Source organism: Eleutherodactylus coqui, chromosome 11, assembly GCF_035609145.1.
Source record: "Eleutherodactylus coqui strain aEleCoq1 chromosome 11, aEleCoq1.hap1, whole genome shotgun sequence".
Classification (NCBI taxonomy): Eukaryota; Metazoa; Chordata; class Amphibia; order Anura; family Eleutherodactylidae; genus Eleutherodactylus; species Eleutherodactylus coqui.
Genome location: NC_089847.1, coordinates 23,476,610 through 23,495,845, shown reverse-complemented (window position 1 = coordinate 23,495,845; position 19,236 = coordinate 23,476,610). Strand labels below are relative to the sequence as shown.

The following is a 19,236-nucleotide window of genomic DNA, read 5'->3' as shown; positions in this document are numbered from 1 at the left end:
GACGTTGCAGCGTTGGATTGGCTTTTGAAGTGTTCTGCCTTATTTGGCGGCTCCTCGATGTTGTAGACAGCAGGAGTACGAGAGGGCGGGACGTCTGGGCTACAAATACTAGCAACCAATCACAGCGCAGCTTTCATTTTACCTCAAGAAGTGAAAGCTGGGCTCTGCCTGGTTGCTATGGGCAACAAGGGCATTTTGTTTTGGACGGTTTTGATAAATGAGTCCCATATGTATTCAGTGAAGCGGCACTCCCCAAAAATATTTCTTATTAAATATGTTTTCTGTCACGTTCACTTACCTTCAAATAACACATTTATGTTCGGCGTCACCTTTTCCACTAGCTATTTTCTCAAAATAGCGTTATCTGTTATAGCTGCCATCTTTTGCCGCTCTTCTTTCCCCTGAGACGGAAAGGGCTCTCAAAGTGTACGTAAGCTCGTGCACAGATCTCTTGACAGCATTTCTACGAAGACCCTCTGTCTGTGATGCCAAACAGCAGGAGAGTTGTTAAAGGCGCATGGGGGCTGCGTATAACGCGCATATTTTTCACGCGCGTAATACTCAGTCCTAAAAGCCCATTTATTTACATTGGGCCATTCAGAAATGCGCTTTTTTCACGTGTAATCTTTGGTGTGTATTACACGCATTATAGGCTGGGGGTGAGTTAAAACACGCAGTAAATACTGTGTGTTACGAGTGAGAAAAATACACGTGTAAGGCCGGGCTCACACGACCGTATGTTTTCCGCGTATTACACAGGCCCTGTACGGCTGTGCGATACGTGGTAACTCGCAGGCAACCAATTACATTGTCTTAGACCGCTCTCACACAGAAATGCGGCAAAGCGCCGAAATGTCAAACGCGGAGCTTTACCGCAATTATACTTTTGCTTGCGACTGCAACTCCCTGTGGTTGACAGTGTATTGTAGCGCACCCCATCATTGTGATGGGTGATGAGGTGCGCTAAACGCACAAGTATAGAACAGACTCTGCTCGCTGTCTGCGAGGCTCCATTGATTTTAATGTCCATGAGTGTTCTTTCACAGCGTGTTACGTGTATGTGACACGCACACGTGATACGTGGTGAATGCAGGCAATGAAAGCGTGTGGACATAGCGTGTCGATACGCGCGTGAAAAAAATGCGGCCTGCTCTATTTTACCGCGTAACACGTGCGTACAGCCCCCGGTGAACTCTATGGATGCGTGTGCATACGCAGAGCTTATGCAACCCATTGCGTCAGCCTTGTATGTGAAATGCTTGTTGCCTTTCAAAATGCGAATTAATCCCTGTATATGCTTATTTCACAGCCTGCGTTTTTTTCACGAACATATGGAAACGCGGTTACATAAACAGCCATACCTTTGGGGGGGAAAAAACCCCGCATACGCACTCAGAAGCAGGGAAATATGCCCGGAATACGCAGGCTTTGATACGCAGCATTCTACCCATACGCCCGTGGACGTGAGCCCTTACGCAGTTCTGCTCACATTGTCAGAACTGCATAATGTGCGGGCGCAGGTTTGGCCACAATTTTCCAAAATTGCGGTAAAAATGCTTCGGTTTTGTAAAATTGTTGCAAAAACTGCAACATGCCCACAAGGTGTGAACAGGTCTCTCTATTACCCCCGAAGGCCTCTCGCACACAGGTATTGCAGTAAGCTCCGCGATTTTACTTTAGTTTTCGGCCGCAGGTGATGAGGTGCGCTAAAAGTTCAAAAAAGAACAGACTCTGCTCGAAAATCGCAGCGCTGTCTCAGAGCTTCCATTGAAATCGATGGCAACGTTATACTGCGATTAGCCTGGTAAAAAAACCTCTGTGTGAGGGAGACCTTAGTGAGGAGCCGAATTTTTGTCTTTAGGACCAAGCGATGTTCATTGTCGCATTGTAAGAGCGTTGCCCGCTGACATAGATGTATGAGGGCTTGTTTATTTTGGGACGAGTTGTGGTTTTTAATGGCCCCACTCTTTGGTACATATGATGTGTTGTGGAGCTTTTATTCCATTTTTTTTGGCGAGGAGATAAACCCACTTTCAGAAATTTTCCAATTTTTGGGGGGTTAGAAGAAAAATAGCAATTCTGGCATTACTTTCTAATTTTATGACGTTCTCCACGTACAATAAATAAAGGCCCTTTTAAGACACAACGATTTTCGCTCAAAAATCGCTCAAAGCCGTCTTTTGAGCGATAATCGTTGTGTCTAACTGCACTGACATCGTACAGTTTTCGTTAAGCCGTCGTTGATTGCTGATCTTTCAGCATGCTGAAAATTCAGCGATCTGTGAGGCTGCATTCACACGAACGTATATCGGCTCGGTTTTCACGCCGAGCCAATATACGTCGTCCTTATCTGCAGGAGGAGGGGGAGGATGGAAGAGCCAGGAGCAGGAACTGAGCTCCCGCCCCCTCTCTGCCTCCTCTCCACCTCTCTGCACTATTTGCAATGGGGAGAGGTGGGATGGGGCGGGGCTAATTTGGGAAACTTAGCCCCGCCCCTGTCCCACCTCCTTTCATTGCAAATAGTGCAGAGGGGCGGAGAGGAGGCAGAGAGGGGGCGGGAGCTCAGTTCCTGCTCCTGGCTCTTCCATCCTCCCTCCCTCCCCCCACCCCCCTGTAGATGAGGACGACGTATATCGGCTCGGCGTGAAAACCGAGCCAATATACGTTCGTGGGAATGCACCCTAAACAGGGATTCACAGCGGGATACAGCTGATACTATTGTTTCAGCTGTATCTCGCTTCCTGATAACAGGCGGGGTATGAAGAACAGAGCTCCAGCTGTGTTCTCCATACCCCGCTCAGAGCGGTTGGCTGGCTAGCAGCTGGGTGCTCTGAGCAGAGAACAGCTGGATGCAGAAGACAAGCGGGGACACTCAGCTTGTCTTCTGCATCCTCCGCTCAGCGTTTAAGTGATCACCTTGTGCTGTTGAAGAACACGATTATCGCTTAAAAATTTTTTTGAGTGATAATCGTTGTGTCTAAACCAGCCTTAGGGTGCATTCCCACAAATGTATATCGGCTCGGTTTTCAGGCCGAGCCGATATACGTTGTCCTTGTGTGCAGGGGGGGAGGATGGAAGAGCCAGGAGCAGGAACTGTGCTCCCGCCCCCTCTCTGCCTCCTCTCCGCCCCTCTGCACTATTTGCAATGGGGAGAGGCGGGCTGGGGGCGGGGCTAATTCTTTTAACTTAGCCCCACCCCTGGCCCGCCTCTCCCCATTGCAAATAGTGCAGAGGGGTGGAGAGGAGGCAGAGAGGGGGCGGGAGCACAGTTCCTGCTCCTGGCTCTTCCATCCTCCCCCCCTGCACACGAGGACAACGTATATCGGCTCGGTGTGAAAACCGAGCCGATATACATTCGTCTGAATGCAGCCTTAACACAATGTTTTCATTGTCCAGGTTGCTATGAAAGTGGTAATACCTATTATGTGTACATTTTAAATTTTTTTTCTATTTTATCCACTTAAAAAGGGGGTTTGGATCTATCTCATCATTAAAGAAAGATCTCTTACACCATTTCTTAACCGCAGCACGTGCTGTTATCCCCAGACATTGGAAGACTCCACTAACACCCACTACCAGTGAGTGATACAAGATCATGTCAACAGAGGAGATGCTGTCTGGGGATTCAGATCTCCCGGAGACATTTACAGCAATGTGGAGCCCTTGGCTAGAGTTTCAAAACACCTCTGATTTTCAGGCCTTGTTAATCTCCTACTAGTGATACCTCAGGGCACCCCCCCCCCGCCCAATTTACTCTTTTGGTATGTATCTGAAACTGCCCCCCCTCACTAACTTTTTTTCCCTCTTTCTCTCTTTTTCTTCCTTACTTCTTACTTCCCTTTCTACCAAACTATTAATATTAAACCTATATAGAGTTCAAATTAGTTGTGTTAAAAGTTGTAACTAAGATATTACCTCCTTTTGGTTTGACAATATGGACGTAAAGTTATGTATTTTATTATAATAACCTTAGTAAGCCAGATCCATTGGTTAGGCAATTGGTTAAATGTGTCATACAATTTATATGGTCCTGCGAGACCTACTTGCTACTGTTTATTTTATTTCAATACACACTTTAATAAAAAGTGATTAAACATAAAAAAGGGTTTTTTGAAGAAAAATGAATTATTTTAACTGGATTATTTTTCTTTAAATTGACTTTTATTGAACATTGAACTTTTACTTTAAAGGGCTTTTTCCAGGGAAATACTATTGATGACCTATCTTCAGGATAGGTCATCAATAGTTGATCGTCCGGGGGTCCATTACTCGGCACCCCGACCGATTAGCTGAGCGTATGCTGTCAGTGCTGCAAATACACAGAAGTCGAAGCGGAAGGCTCTGTGCCGACCTCTGTGTATTGGCCAGTGCTTTTAAGGGCTCTAAGGGCTCATTTACCTTTAGTATGGAGCCATACAGCCTCTGCGTACCGCCATACAGGCTTTGTTGGATTCCATGTCTATGAGATATTCCGCTGTAGAAGCGCCACTGCCTTCAGCTCTGTACACATAAAGAATGATGAGACATGCCATGATTTATTTCACGTCGGACTTATAGGAGTCCATAAATCCCATAGGAATTGGACATAATTACACCTTTGCTTCTAACACTGCTTTTCAAACTAGGAGACGTCCCAACATCGGTGTAGTACAGTTCAGGATGGAGTTGTGACATGTGTGATTATAAACTGCATAAGCCTTTCTATGGTTGCGCCAATCTGTGGCTTACTTCCAGCTAGCAAATTTCACCACTAGATGGCAGGTTTATCCCACTGTATTTACAGCTGACTCGGTAGGTCCACCTGCTGCAGACAATACTTGCATGAAACAGTCCTGCTATGTTGTGTTTCCAGCTGCCAAAGAGAAGCAAATCTGATGGAAAACTACAAATGAAGTTGTCAATAAAGTCTTGGATTTAGGCCGAATGCTCACAGCCGGGTCAGATTCCGCAGCAGGATTCTGCATGCGGGATATCGCAGCAGAATCTGACCTTGTGCCCGTCCAGTGATCCCTGCGTACCTGTCTGCAGTCATCTTTTCTGTATTGCGGATGTGTAGGACGCAAGGTCAAAATGTTGTTGTTTATGGTGTGGAGAAATAAAGATGCATCATAATTAATGCCATTGTTTGCACTACGTATGCTGCTCTTGGATTTTCTACATATGTGAGTTGTGTTTAGATCCAGAGTCAGGATACCCTCGTTGGGCGTGCATCCTAAACCACTTTCCGGTTGTTGGTATGAAGTTTGTGCTGCTGACCAACTATTATTTATTAGGTCCTGTCAGCACACGGCTGCTGTCTGGCTCTGCAGGTGTTTAATAAAGTGAAGCACCCTGTTACATCCGTTTGACGCACAAAAGCGCCACTCCCCAGAACGGACACAAACATGTCCATTTAAGACCGCAAACACACACATAGAGTACTTGCACGGACCAATTGCATCTCTCCAGGAGGAAGAATGGAAAACTGTCCCTAACGCAATGTAAATCCATTTGTGTGCAGGCGGTCTCAGTGGGTCACCTTTCAGCCCATAAGCGTAGTTTATAGTGCTAAAAGTAGGTGATAAAAATTCCATTCTGAGTTGAAGCAATCAGCAATCGTCATTTGTCCCATTGAAGTGAATGAGACTGATAGATATTACCAAGCGCTTGAACCCAGCTATTTCTGGCAGTTACCATTGAAGTGAGTGGCGTGTAAAAGCTGTCCCTGCTGCCCATATTCAGGGTCTTTGAATGTTTAGGTCTCAAATTCAAGTATACATGAGTTGAGTGCAGAGAGAGGACATACTGTAACTGTTTGCGCGGCTAAGCTCTGCCCCATCTCACCCCCTCCCATTGCCGGCTGCAACAAAGGGCAGAGAGGCGGCGGGAGCTTAGCACCCTAGCTCCCACCCCATCCTGCCACCTCCCCTTGCCTAGAGACGGTGAGAGGGAGAGAAGAGGGAGACAGTTTAGCAGAGCTAAACTGTCTCCCACCGCCCAACAGCATTGCGGCCTCAGCGTTTATGCGCCAAGCCAGGGATGTCTGAACAAGTGCACAAACATTAGATTTGTGCGCCGGTTCCCGTGTTTTTACGTCACCAGCGGGCAAACGTAAAAACGCCGACCCCCGTGTGAATCCAGCCTTTAGGTCGCCGCATGCCAAGAGCCGAAACATTTTTATTTTCTATTGATAGATTTCCATGAGGGCTTGTTCCTTGCTCAATGGGCTCTAGTTTTTTGGGGGAACATATAACATTTTGATTATTTTTTATTCCATTTTTCTAAAGGCAGGATTAGCAAATCTGCAATTTTGACATTGCTTTTTATTCTCTGTTTTTTTACAGCATGTTAAATTAATTCAGCGGGTCAGCTTTATTACGTTGATACCAAATTTATATAGATTTTTTTTAAATTTTGCTACTTTTGGACATTTTTTGTATTGCTGCATTTAACGACCACTAACATTTTCTTTACATTAATTGTGCTGTTGTAGTGGCCCAGTACATGCTTTCCTGGCCCCCTCCATAATGTCATACATGTATGTCTTATGTAGATGCTCTGTGCAAAACTGTCTTGTCATTCTGTTATGTGTATTACACAGCTGCAGCAAGTGAGAGGTTAAGTGTTTGCAAAGCCTGGAGACTGTCTGTAAATGTATCAATTTATGTCCAGTCACGTGGTATGAGAGAGGTTATTAAAGTGAGTGAAGTTGTAGTCAAGAGGTTCAGCTACATGGGGGTACCTTTAGCCCTCATGTAGTAAAGCATGGAAGAGGAGGAGAGGTTTTCCCAGCTTGGATGTGCATGTGAGGAGGAAGGAGTGAGCCCTATCTAAGCAGAGCGAGAGAAAACGTGAGTGCTTGTCAAGGCCCAGTGCAGAGATACTGTCTACGTGATAATTTCCTACACAGCCATCCGGAGTTAGTGGATCATCATGTAGAGGTACATCTTTTTTTGTCACACCTGGCCGTCCTGAAGTCTGGATCACTGGGTGGAGGTATTCCTAAGTCTATTATTCACGCACGGGTGTTCTGAAGTCTACATCACCCTGTGGAGGTACTACTGTTCAAGTCTATTAATTTCCTGCACTGTCATTGCTCTAAATTGTGCCTTGTATTGTTGAAGTTTGCCAAGTAAAGTTTATTCCAGGCCCTGACTGTTCCCAGGGACCTGAGGTACTTCATATCTGTTTGCAGCTCATTTTATTCTTCATCGGAGTTCATTCTGGTGTGTACCAGAACAGTGGCGTTACCCGTGACAAACTTTTTCCCTGTTCTACCATCTATTGGGCATCCCTATCCTAGGGGTGTCCAGAAGGGGCCCAGCACTGCCCTGGCCTTGGCTGCGTGCGTCCCTCCGGGAAGGAGCGTGGTAAGTGCCACCGTGACAAGCTAGCATCTTGCCCTCCCAGCTCCTCAGCGGATGCCATGTGTCTGGGGTCACTCTATGGGACGCTGCACTGTGTGAGTGATTTTTAGGGGTTTTTTTTGCTTTTGCGGGATAAATTGTACTTTTTAATGGTACAATTGGGTACCATTGGTGATTTATACTACTATTTGATTGCTTTCTATTCTGTCTTTTTATGAGATGAAATATGCAAAATTAGCTATTTTAGCTATTTTTTTATATATTAATGTGGTTCATTCCAAAAGTTCAAATTTCGTAATCAGTTTTTTTACATAGAGGGGTAAAAGTAGGGCTTTGAGTTTTTTAAATGTATCTTTTACCATTTTTATTACTACTAGGAGACTTGGAAGTCAATAGGAAAGATTGTTCTTATAATACACTGCAAATACTTCAATATTGAAGTGAATGACATTAGCCTATCAGACCATGCCTCTTGCAGTGCCTCATAGGCCATTGCAGATGGCAGACCCGGAGGCCATTGTCAAGACTCCGCACGTCATAGCAACCCATTGGAGCCCCCTGCTCTATCAGCTTTTTACATACAGCAGTCACATTGACAGTAGCATATAAAGAGTTAAATGACTGGGATCAGGAATTTCTCCACTCCTGGCCATTAGAGCTGGAGCCTGGCTGTCATTAGACAGCCGAGCCCCTGCTCATACAGACATGGGACACGCATGCCGGTCTTACTCCGATGTACCTTAAAAAGGTGCATGCATTGGAATAAAGTCCATTAGTGACTGCCGTAAAGACTCTTACTGGCGGTCACTAAGGGGTTAGTCAGATTTTTTTTTATTACACACATATACAGATAGACATTAAATCATACAGATTTTTTACTTTATTTGAGGCAGTCTTTATGTTTGAATCTTACTATCTACAATATAATACCTAATATCTCTTCATCATATGAAATAAGAAGGATTCTCACTACTCTTTGTTCTTTCAGGTAAAGGCAGCAATAATTCATAATCTGAGTTATTTTGGGCTTCTTTGGTTTGAAGTAATTTGTACCCAAAAACTTCCATTGCCTCAGCGCACAAATCTTGTATCCTTTGGACAGATCCAAACTCTAGAGATTTCCGCCAAGCCTTAGAGACCCGGACTGCGTCTCTGGAATTGATAACAAATCTGCTACCTTCCCCTTTTCCATGGGTTAAATTGTGTATCCAGTCTTTTAGTTTGGGGGTAAAATTAAGTTGCCCAAATTTGTACATACGTTCTGCATTCTCAATAGGGTTCCTTATTATATCTTCATAACGTAACATCATATAGCGACTATTCAAAGCACCGTGGCTGCCATTGGTGGCCGAAAGATAGATGTCTGCTTGACTCTTACAAATCATTTCCATCACTTTGTAGGGTATGTCCTCTTTTTTATGATTAGTTTTGTCGAGTGATAAGTCCTTTATAAGGATATCGGTATCATAAGAGAGCTCCGAAGCTGCTTTCTCCCGAGAGTGAAAGACGGCCCGGGGATCCCGCACCAAGTGGAGGACTTTCAGGTTAAGAGATGGATCTTTGAGCAATGGATAAAGACTCTTCAAGCTAAAGAATCTCACTTCTTTCATTACAAGATGGCTATAGGTTTTACATGATTTTTCAATGGTGTCAAATGGGTAGGATTTGCAAAGCTTCCGGCAATCTGTCTGGGATATGATATCAGTACGGTGAAAAAGATGGCAGGCAGGTGGAGAGCATAAAGCCCGACTGGTCTCCCATTGAAACAAATTAGACTTAAGCCTTTTCTGTGGCATATAAGCATCATACACTGACATGTCACATAAGAAGACAGAACGGACCAAGTCTCGCACAGCCATTTGTAAGGCATTAACGCTGTAATGTAAAGTAGACCACACATGCCATGCAGGTTCCATCAGGTAGAAGACATCTGGATGTTGACTGAAGATTTGACCAGTGAAGGAAGAACCCGATCTCCAAGTAGAAAGTATGAGGATGTGTATATTCTCAGATTTTGTCGCAGGAGGAGGTGACTTGTGGTAATGCAGGCTCATCATAATATAAATGAATCCCACAGTCTGAGCAATTACAAGGATTAACAGGGAAAACTTGCATCTGTAGACCCTCAACATAATCTCCATGATCCCTATGCAGAGGAAAAAGAAAAGCATTAAAAAGGAAACATACTTAGAATAATAGCATCATTATTTTATTCCTGCAAAGACTATACAGAAAACTGTAGACTGTAATACGAGGGACTTGGTGTAATATTGAGGTAAGGTCAACTGAAACCCAACGTAGGGTTGAACCAGAACTGTAGCAGTATCCCTTACAGATAATGCTACAGCATCAATGTCAATGGTATGTGATGTTACTAGAAGCTGACATTGTATCTCAACTTGCATTTGGTTGCGTGCATTTATGTTATATGTGTAAGTATCTGAGTAAGCACCTGAGTGGGAGCATGGGTGAGTAAACGAGCACCTAGATGAATGTCTATGTAGGTTAGTGAGACCATAGAGAAGTAAGTGAAAACAAGTGTTGATGATCGGATAGTTGAGTTACCATTTATGAGCCCCTGGTCGTGGTTATGTAGACGAATAAGTGAGCCACGGTCCTGACTGTCCACACAACTAAGCTAGCATTTGGTTCTGGCTTTCTGGATGAGTGAGCAAGTGAAAGAGCAGGTGGGTTAAAGTATGACTCTAGGTGTATGAACAAGTGAGCAAGAACCATGTTCTGAGTGCCTGATTTAGTGAGTAGGAACCTAGCACCTGATGTTTGAACAAGTGAGCAAGAACCTGGTCCTTGCTTTTTGGATGACTGTGTAAGTGAAAGTACTAATAAGGCCAGCAGCACACGGGCATATTTGCATTGCAGAATTCGGAGCGGGCGTCACCTCTGGGTTCCACAGCCAATATGTTTCATAGCATGCTATAGAAAAAGTGCTTTTTCCTGAACACGAGCTAAAATCAATTGTGATTTTCCACTTACGGAGGAAAGGTCACAGCATGCTCTATTTTAGTGATGTGTCCGCAAGAGTGGCTTCCATTGAAGTCAATGGAAGCCATCCGACCCGCGGCCTATCCGCAATTATCAGACCATATGCAGCACAGATATGAAGAAAAGAAGACAGGTACACGGAGTCACCGATGCCTGAGTTATTGGAAGAACACCTGGCTTTAAGTATCAGAACAAGTTGTTGAGAGAATGCCCAACTGTGAACACGTGTCTAGGGGAGTTAAGAAGTGGCTGACTATGGGCAGGTACTTCTGTACATGTGGGAGGTCTTGCCTTTTGGCATCTGTCTAAGGTAGAAAGAACTTGGCTTTGACTGGGTGTCTCAGTGCACCTCCAGCTTCAGTGAGGTCAGTGATTCCCAACCAGTGTGCCGTGGCACCCCAGGGCACCATGACAATCTGCCAAGGGTGTTGCAACACTTCCAGCTAGAGAATCAAAATTAGCAACATTAGGGATTAATTAGGAGCTAATTGGCAGCTGGCGAGACAGGATAACTGTGCATTGTGGGTAGAACTTGCATTACTTTCTCTCGATTCCTTTTCCATAGTTCTAATTTGGCCATATGGGGAGGAGGACGAGAAAAAGCTCTGCAGGCAAGCTCCACCTATGACGGACAGTCCTGCTACCACGCCAGAGAAGAGTGCTCCCACTCAGATAGATGCACATGTATGTTGGATGTCCACAAGCTCATACAAGACAAAGTACAGTATGATAAAGTGTAAGAATAAGCTTAACCCTCTCCCCCAGGGAAGAGATAGGTTTCAGCACACTTATATTGCGGCAGGATGGAAGAGGCTTGGCCACACATATACTGCTGGGGAGTGAAAAAATTACTAAAAGGCTAAAGGATTGGGAAACATTGAGTTAGGTAGATCATCTGCAGAAGGAAGGGTAGTACCAGGCAGCTCACAAGATTCCAAAGATACATTTTAACAGTGTTAACCCTTTCCAATCCACTGTCTGATGCCTGAAGACATTCTGATTGAAGGCCATACAGCTCCAATGTCGGAAAACGTCCAGCAGGGTATTCTTACTGTATATTACTGACCGCTCTGTTGTCGGGGGCCTCTCCAGCATGTCCCATACCGCAGTACTGCCTCTAGCCAGCAGACGGCATTATTGTATAATTGCAGAAAGAGAAAGCCACTAGGAAAACCCTGAATCCAAAATTGGATTGCAAAGGAACAAAGGTTGGTGAACATTGTCAAGACCTCCATTAATCACTGGAACAAAAGGGCTAAACACCAGTTCCTTATGATAAAAGACCCAACTTCATAACTGATGAAAGATGTTGTGTATGTGATCTTCTGACCCAAAGTGTTTTGATTGTTATCTTGACATATTTGTTAATTTCACCCTCTAAACAAATTGCAGCCTCAGCTGCTAACACAATGATGTTCAATGATCCATGATATCAGTAAAGGGCACAAAACAATGAGAAATAACTTTCTGCCAGAAATGCTACACTCACCGTTGGCAGAGTTAAGGTGCCTTCATACTGCATTTAAAGGGTAAGTCATATACCTCCAAAAGATGCCTCTAATGTATGCTTCTGCATAGGCACTCAATGACATACGTCACCCATAGGCTCAGATGTTAAAAAGGAAGTATACTGCACAATGTCATTTTTTTAACTGTAAGAGTCTGTATAGCGCAGTCGACTAAGCTAATCATTTCAGCAAAAATAAGATATGCCAACATATACCAGCACACTTTTATAGGACACTCTTAGGTCTTTAAATACATTTGACATACATGAGAGGAGTTTTCCATGTTAACGTATACAGCAAATACAGTGTTAATGCACAGATACTGTGTCTAAATGGTTAATAATTCTAGTATATATGCCTACATTTCTCAGCAGAACATAAAACAGACTTTTATTGTTTATTGCCTTTCAAGGGAAGATTGTCATGACCTTTGAACTCCAAAAGACTACATTATGTGGCTCAAAGGTCATGGAATAGGGGGAGCGGGGGGGGGGGGGGGGGGGCGGGTTTTTAAGGCCTCTTTGAAAAAAAGGTTTGGTACCGTGTTAGCCAGTAGAGCAATGTGTGGTTGTTCTCAGTGAGAGAAACCAAGTAATCTTGTGGATATGATACCTTTTAATGGCTAACAAAAATGCATGATGTTACAGCAAGCTTTCGGGGATATCTCGCCTTTTTCGTCAAGCTATTGAATGAAACTAGTTTGGATGGCACACAATTATAATATACAGATGCAGAGGGGAGGAGAACAAATTGCTATTGATCTAAATAAATGTTCACACAGAAATTTGAGACTGTTTTGCACTCAGAACTTAAAACAACAGAAAAAGCTAAGACATACATTGTAAGGCCGCCTGCAGACGAGCGGGTCGGATCCGGCAGCGAGAAATCTCGCCGCGCGATCCGACCCGAGCGCCTGCAGGGACGAGCGCGTACTCACCCGCGCCTGGCGGCCCCGGCTCTTTGATGTGCCGGCTGCCGCGCAGCCGGCGCATGCGCAGACCGGAGCCGGCGGCCAGGTGAGTGCGTGCTCCGCACAAAATTAGAACATGCCGCGGTTTGTTTGCCGCGCGAGATTTCGCGCGGCCAAACCGCGGCCGTCTGCATAGGAGTGCGTATTGTAATGCACTCCTATGCAGACTTTCAGCGGCGGAAATCCCGCGGGAAATCCCGCGGCGGGATTTCCGCTCGTCTGCAGGCGGCCTTAATCAGTCCACTGAGCTCAGGACAGTTTTATGATGTGTCTTATCTCTCCTTTCACCTGCACATGGAAGGAGATGCAGCACCACCTAGTGGATGGCAGCATCAAAAAAACACATACATAGCGCCACTCCATTTATTTCAATGGGGCTGACAGAAGTAACTGAGTACAAAAACTCGGTTACCTTCAACAGTCCCATTAAAAATGAATGGAGACGCACTGTGCATGGTTGATAGCTGCTCCATTCAATCACTGTGGGGGTGCAGTGGTCTTCAGTTCGGAGGTGGTCTCAGTGAGACATCCATCGATCGGGTTCTATCACCTGCGTTAAAGAGGTTTTCCAGGTCTAAGATTGATGACCTATCCTTAGATAGGTCATCAGTATCAGACCAAGTGGGGTTGGGCTAAAGACCCCTACAGATTGGCCAACTGAAGAGGCCGTGGCTTGCATGTGAGCTCCGCAGCCTCTTCTCTGGCCAATGAGATCACTTTCACTAAATGCCAGAATTGCAGTGTGGAATGACACCTATACTGGCAAAGTATGAAGACAAATAGGGTCATATAAAGGATAATGACTCACAAAGACATCTCACATTAAGACTGCGCAGGATTTTGTTTTCTTAAGAGAAAGTGATATTTCTTCTTGCACAATCGTCCTGTCGCACATCGCTCTGTGTTTGTCATCTGGTAGGCCACCCATCTGTCTACAAACACACAGATATCACTCGTGTTTCCAGGCACACCTTGATTTTTGGATCTGTAGGATACTGCATTCCTTACAGCCGAACTAGAACTTCTTAGCTACTGAGCTACATAAGAGCGGGCTGATATGCATTAGGGAATGGTCCAGTGACTTCTCCAGAAGACAAGGTGTTCTTAACTATCCTGTCCTGGAGGCATCAAACACATCATGTCATTGTGATATACAGGGGTTCTACCAGAATCGCAAGTAATCCCCTATCTACAGGATATGGAATAATTGTTGATCATGTGGGTCTCTACACTGAGACCACCAATCTCAAAAACAGCGAATCCGCTCTCCTCTGCCTGACCCTGCAGGGTCGCTTTTCTTCCTGTAGTGATGTCAGAATGAAGGGAGAACTGGCCGAGATGCACGGTTAGGGCTCCATTCACTTTAGTGGGGTTGATGGAAATACCTGAGCACTTGCCACTCGACTATTTCCGGCAGTGCCATTGAAAGTGAATGGAGGAGCAGCATCCTTGCACGATCAGAACTCCATTCAATTTCCTCCTCACTGCAGGGGGTACAGCAAACTCACAGTGAGGAAAAGAGGGACACAGGACCCTCATCCTTAGGATTAGTGGGGGTCTCAATGCCAAGACCCACACTGATCAAGAATGGGAAAGGGGATAATTTATGATCCTGGTACAACCCTTTAAGGGGTAAGTAGAATTAAAATAATTCAACTATCTATCTATCTGTATATCTCATATCTATCTATCTCATATCTCTCTATCTATCATATCTATCTGATATCTATCCCATATCTATCTATCTATCTATCTATCTATCTATCTATCTATCTATCTATCTATCTATCTATCTAACTATCTCACATCTATCTATCTACCCCATGAATATTGTGGGGCACAGATGGGTTACTATGGCAGTTTCGGGGTTAAAAAGTCCCCAGGTCTGCCATAAGCATCTGCCTTCTATATCAGAGGTCCCCAACCTTTTGTCCCATGTTAGCCACATTCAACTTTAAATGATGGCCAAAAGTCACATTCTGCTCAAAAGTGGAGGGAGAGACATTATGAATCGAAAGCTACACAGCGACTTTAGGTGCCATGCACATTACATGGCCAAAGACTGCATTATAATGTAAGAGAGTGCCGTATCATTGAGACTCACAATTTGCCATAAGCGGACAATTGTGAGAAATCCAAACAATAGATTTTTTGTGTTGGTAAGATCACCGTAACTTGCAAGTCGCAACGTGAACACATTCAATTACATTAAGATTAGAGATGAGCGAACACGTTCGGCCCCGCCCCTTTTTCGCCCGAACACCGAACTTTGCGAACACCTCGGTGTTCGGGCGAAAAAGTTCGGGGGCCGCCGTGGCAGCGCGGGGGGGTGCGGCGGGGAGTGGGGGGGAGAGGGAGAGAGAGAGGGCTCCCCCCTGTTCCCCGCTACTGCCGCCCGCGCCGCCGCGCATCTCCCCGCCCCCCGGCGGCACCCGGACACTTACGCGCGAACACTCCAGTGTTCGCTAAAGCCGGTGTCCGGGTGCGGATGTGTCCGTTACGGACACGTTCGCTCATCTCTAATTAAGATGCGATGTAGCAGATGTCACATCCAATGTCTCCAGGTAGCCCTAGCTTAACCATGCAGAAACAAAAAATTGTGAAATATTTGAGTGTAAAGCTTGACACTAATTGTGCTGTTCAGTGCTTAGAATATGTCTGCAATAATGTCAATTGCCAGTACATGTGGTCATAATTTAGGACTCCCGTGATGAGCCACATAACAAAGGGTCACAAGCTACATGTAGCTCCCGAGCTACTGGTTTAGGACGACTCTTCTGTATGAATTCACACCAAAAATCCACATGAAAGGGGTGAAATCTGCCATGAAAATCTGCAAAAACCTTTTCTTCCTTCAAGTCCCCAAAGAGGACAAAAAAGAAAACTAAAATAAAGTTTAATAAAGTTTCATGAAAAAATTCTCTCCCCTCCCAAAATTTTTAAATTAAAAATGATGTTATTTAGGAAAAAAAGTGCACCATAAAAATATACAGATTTGGTACTGCCACAATCGTAATAATAACCTGTAGAATAAAGGTAACAGACTTATTTCATTATACTGTATGGCTAATCAAAACAAAATAGGGGATTTTTTTTCCTTTCTCCACTGCCTAAATAAATATAAAAATAAATCAATAATTGATGTGTACCCCAAAATGGTACCAATAAAACTGCAACCCCTCCTGCTTGACAATAACCCCTTATATGTTTACAGCAAACTAAACTAGTTATGGCTGTCTGAATGTGACGAGACTACGTGACTTTTTCCTATAAAACATGCTTTTATTGTGCAAAAGTACTGTATTTTCCAGCGTATGAGACGACTTTTAATCCAGGAAAATCTTCTCAAAAGTTGGGGGTAGTCTTACACGCCGGACTAACTATCTGTAGAAAAAAAAATCAATACTCACCTTCTGCGGCGTTTTGTGATGATCTACTGCTGCAGGCTGTCACTCCCTCCTCTACGCCGAGAGAGCATTGCTTTCTGGATGTGGGGCTTGAATGCCATGCCTCCAGAAAGCTAATGCTCTGATTGGCTAACTCAGCACAGCGTCAGCCAATGAAAGCCGGCGCTGGGTTAACCAATCACAGCCATTCAGTGATGTCAGTGATGTCATAGACTGATGCTTAAGGGGTTAAATGAATCTACTTCATAAGGCTATGCCTGTCTATCTCTCGATCTACACACCTACCCATCTATAGCTTAAAAAAATATCTTTTACAACATAGTAACATAGTATGTAAGGCCGAATGAAGACATTGTCCATCTAGTCCATCTAGTCCAGCCTGTCTATCCTACTGTGTTGATCCAGAGGAAGGCAAAAAACCCCAAAAAACATATTTGTTTTTTTTTATGCAGCCCTCGGAATAAGGCCTCATGTCTACGGTCGGGTCAGATTCTGCATGCGGGAGCCCACAGCGGAATATGACCTTGCCCGCGTCCAAGGACCCTGCATACCTGTCCGGGTCTTCTTTTTTCTGTACTGCGCATGTAGGCAGAAGTGCCAGCTGGTGTCCCGACGCACATGCGCAGTACAGATTTTTCCAAACTCCTGCTTTGCCACAGAAACCGTGGCCTGTCCGCAATGTCAACTGCAGACAAGCCGCGGATTGGATGGCTTCCATTGACTTCAATGAAAGCTGTCCGCACTAGAATGGAGCATGCTGCTACTTGCTTTCTGCATTTGGAATACGGAAAACAAATCCCTATGTGTAAATTCAAGTGTGGACGCCCATGGTTCCCTATGCGAGGTTTGAACTGCGGATCTTCCGTGTGGGTGCCCCACACAGATTCCGCATTTCAAATCTTCCCATCAGCTGGAAATTACAATTACCTGTCTATTAACCCCTTAACGACCTCCCATACGTCTTTCGATGACTACCAGTAATGGGCTTTATTCTGATGTACCATTTTTTGACAGCGGCTGCTTTAGAAGCCTGGCACGGGTTTCCTGTGCCAGGGAGAGCAGATGATAGCCTGGCACTTGCTTAACAGCGGGGAACGAAGAAACCTTTGATCCCCGCTGCTTAAACCCTTACACGCCGCAGCATGTAAAAGGCAAACAGAGGGAGGGGGTTGAGGCACCAGGAGGCTTGAATATAGCCACTGGGGCTGCCAGCTACGGCGGCCTATGAGGCTCGGCTGAGCTTCATAAGCTTTCTAAAACACTACCATACATTAGTATAGCAGTGTATTAGAAGAATGATTAAAAATTGTGAGAATCAACTCTCCTAGTGGGACAAAAAAAAAAAATTTTTTTTAAGTCTTTAAAAGAAATACTAAAAAATAAGAATAAAAACATCAAAACCTCACCTTTTCTATGTAAAAAAAAATTAAAAATCACATATGTGGTATACATTAGTACATTATTTAGCCCTGCACATTGTGAAAAAAAATACAAAAAACATGGTGAAAATAGCTAATTTTACCTATCTTGTTTTACAAAAAACATTTTAGTAAGTGATCAAAACGTCACATGGAACAACAAATAGTACAGTGTACAAAAATAGCAAAACATACAAAAGCGTATAAACTTGGTATCGTCGGAATCGCGCTGACCCAGAGAAGAATGCCATCACATTATTTATTTTGTACACTGAATGCTGTAAAAATGAACTTCAAAATACAAAAGTCAGAATTGCTTTTTTTTCCCCAAATACCCCCAAATAAAAATTAGGAAAAGTTATATAGTACATTATATGTACCCCAAAAGGGTGCCATTAAAAAGTACAACTTGTTCTGCAAAGAAAAAAAACCTTATAGGGGCATGTTTACATAAAAATTCAAAAGTTATCGCTCCTGGAATGCGACAATGAAAAAAACTGAAAAATTAGTTGGTCATTAAGGTGCAAACAAACAGGCTTTGTCACTAAGGGGTTAAGATACTTTAGTAGAATATTATAAAATCCATCTTACCTGTTATCTGTGCGAGATCTGGATTTGATAAGCTGCAGTCAAGCGTTTTAACCCACTTCACCCTGTTGCCTTTGCCGATGTTGCACTATTACTACATTTGCACCGTAGTTTCTTGACAGGTTTGGCACCTGTAATTGTTTCACTGGTTCCTCCTCTACACTTTTTAAAGTTTTTTATGAACCTCCTTCATCTTCTAGATGCCAGTGGTCATGCTCTGCCCGGTCAAGGGATGAGAGCATTAAAATCATCTAGTAACAGCTATTATATTTAGCAAAGGGGAAGCATATAGCCCCTGCTGCAATATGTCAGCTCCCTCCCCATAAACACATACACACTGGTAAAGACATATTATATGTCTTACCATCTGTTGCTTTGCCAATCTACATTCTGACTGCCCCTCCCATACAGAAAGTAGATTGAATTGCACAATGAAACACAATAAAGCAACAGATGTGAAAGTATCATATAAAACAGTAGAAAAAAGTATATAAAAGTACGGGCTCACCTCTCCTGCACTCTTGTATCATATAATACATTTAATCATTAATACAACACACAAACCAGAATTAAAAGGAGTGTATGGACCCATTCACAAGGAATCTTTCCTCACCTAGGCTTATGAGGTCTCTAACTGGACCCTAGAGAACTGGCAACATGTGGCATAGCCCGATTGTTTTGGGCTAATGGTAGGTTACATGTGAGTAGCAAACCTCATGAGGCCGTGGATCCCAGTTGTCACAAGGCACTGTGTAGGCTGATGGTGATTCCATATTTGTGTGGGGTATGTTCTCCTGGCATGGGTTGGGTCCACTGGTCAACCTATTGACCAACCTATTGACCAGTGCCTGCTACATTTTACTATTTGGTGACCATTTGCAGTCCTACATGGACTTCATATACCCCTGTGGGGGGCTATTCAGACCGCAGAGCTGAACATCCCTCCAGATGTCTTACGTCCACTTGTGGAATCGATGCCATGTAGAGTTAGAGAAG

At 44.2% G+C, this 19,236-nt stretch overlaps 1 protein-coding gene across 2 annotated transcripts; it reads right to left on the bottom strand.

Annotated features, from left to right (window-relative positions):
- Window positions 1-8,240: 8,240 nt before the first annotated feature.
- On the bottom strand, window positions 8,241-18,461 carry LOC136581634 (carbohydrate sulfotransferase 4-like). 2 transcript variants are annotated; one of them, XM_066582249.1, is made up of 2 exons: window positions 18,244-18,461; window positions 8,241-9,492 (listed from the first exon to the last, which is right to left on the bottom strand). In XM_066582249.1, the coding sequence occupies exon 2, from the start codon at window positions 9,485-9,487 to the stop codon at window positions 8,291-8,293; it is 1,197 nt and encodes a 398-aa protein (XP_066438346.1). In that variant the 5' UTR covers window positions 9,488-9,492; window positions 18,244-18,461; the 3' UTR covers window positions 8,241-8,290. The 2 variants fall into 2 exon arrangements, with proteins under 2 accessions (XP_066438346.1, XP_066438347.1); XM_066582250.1 differs by lacking the exon at window positions 18,244-18,461 and adding an exon at window positions 16,238-16,281.
- Window positions 18,462-19,236: the final 775 nt, after the last annotated feature.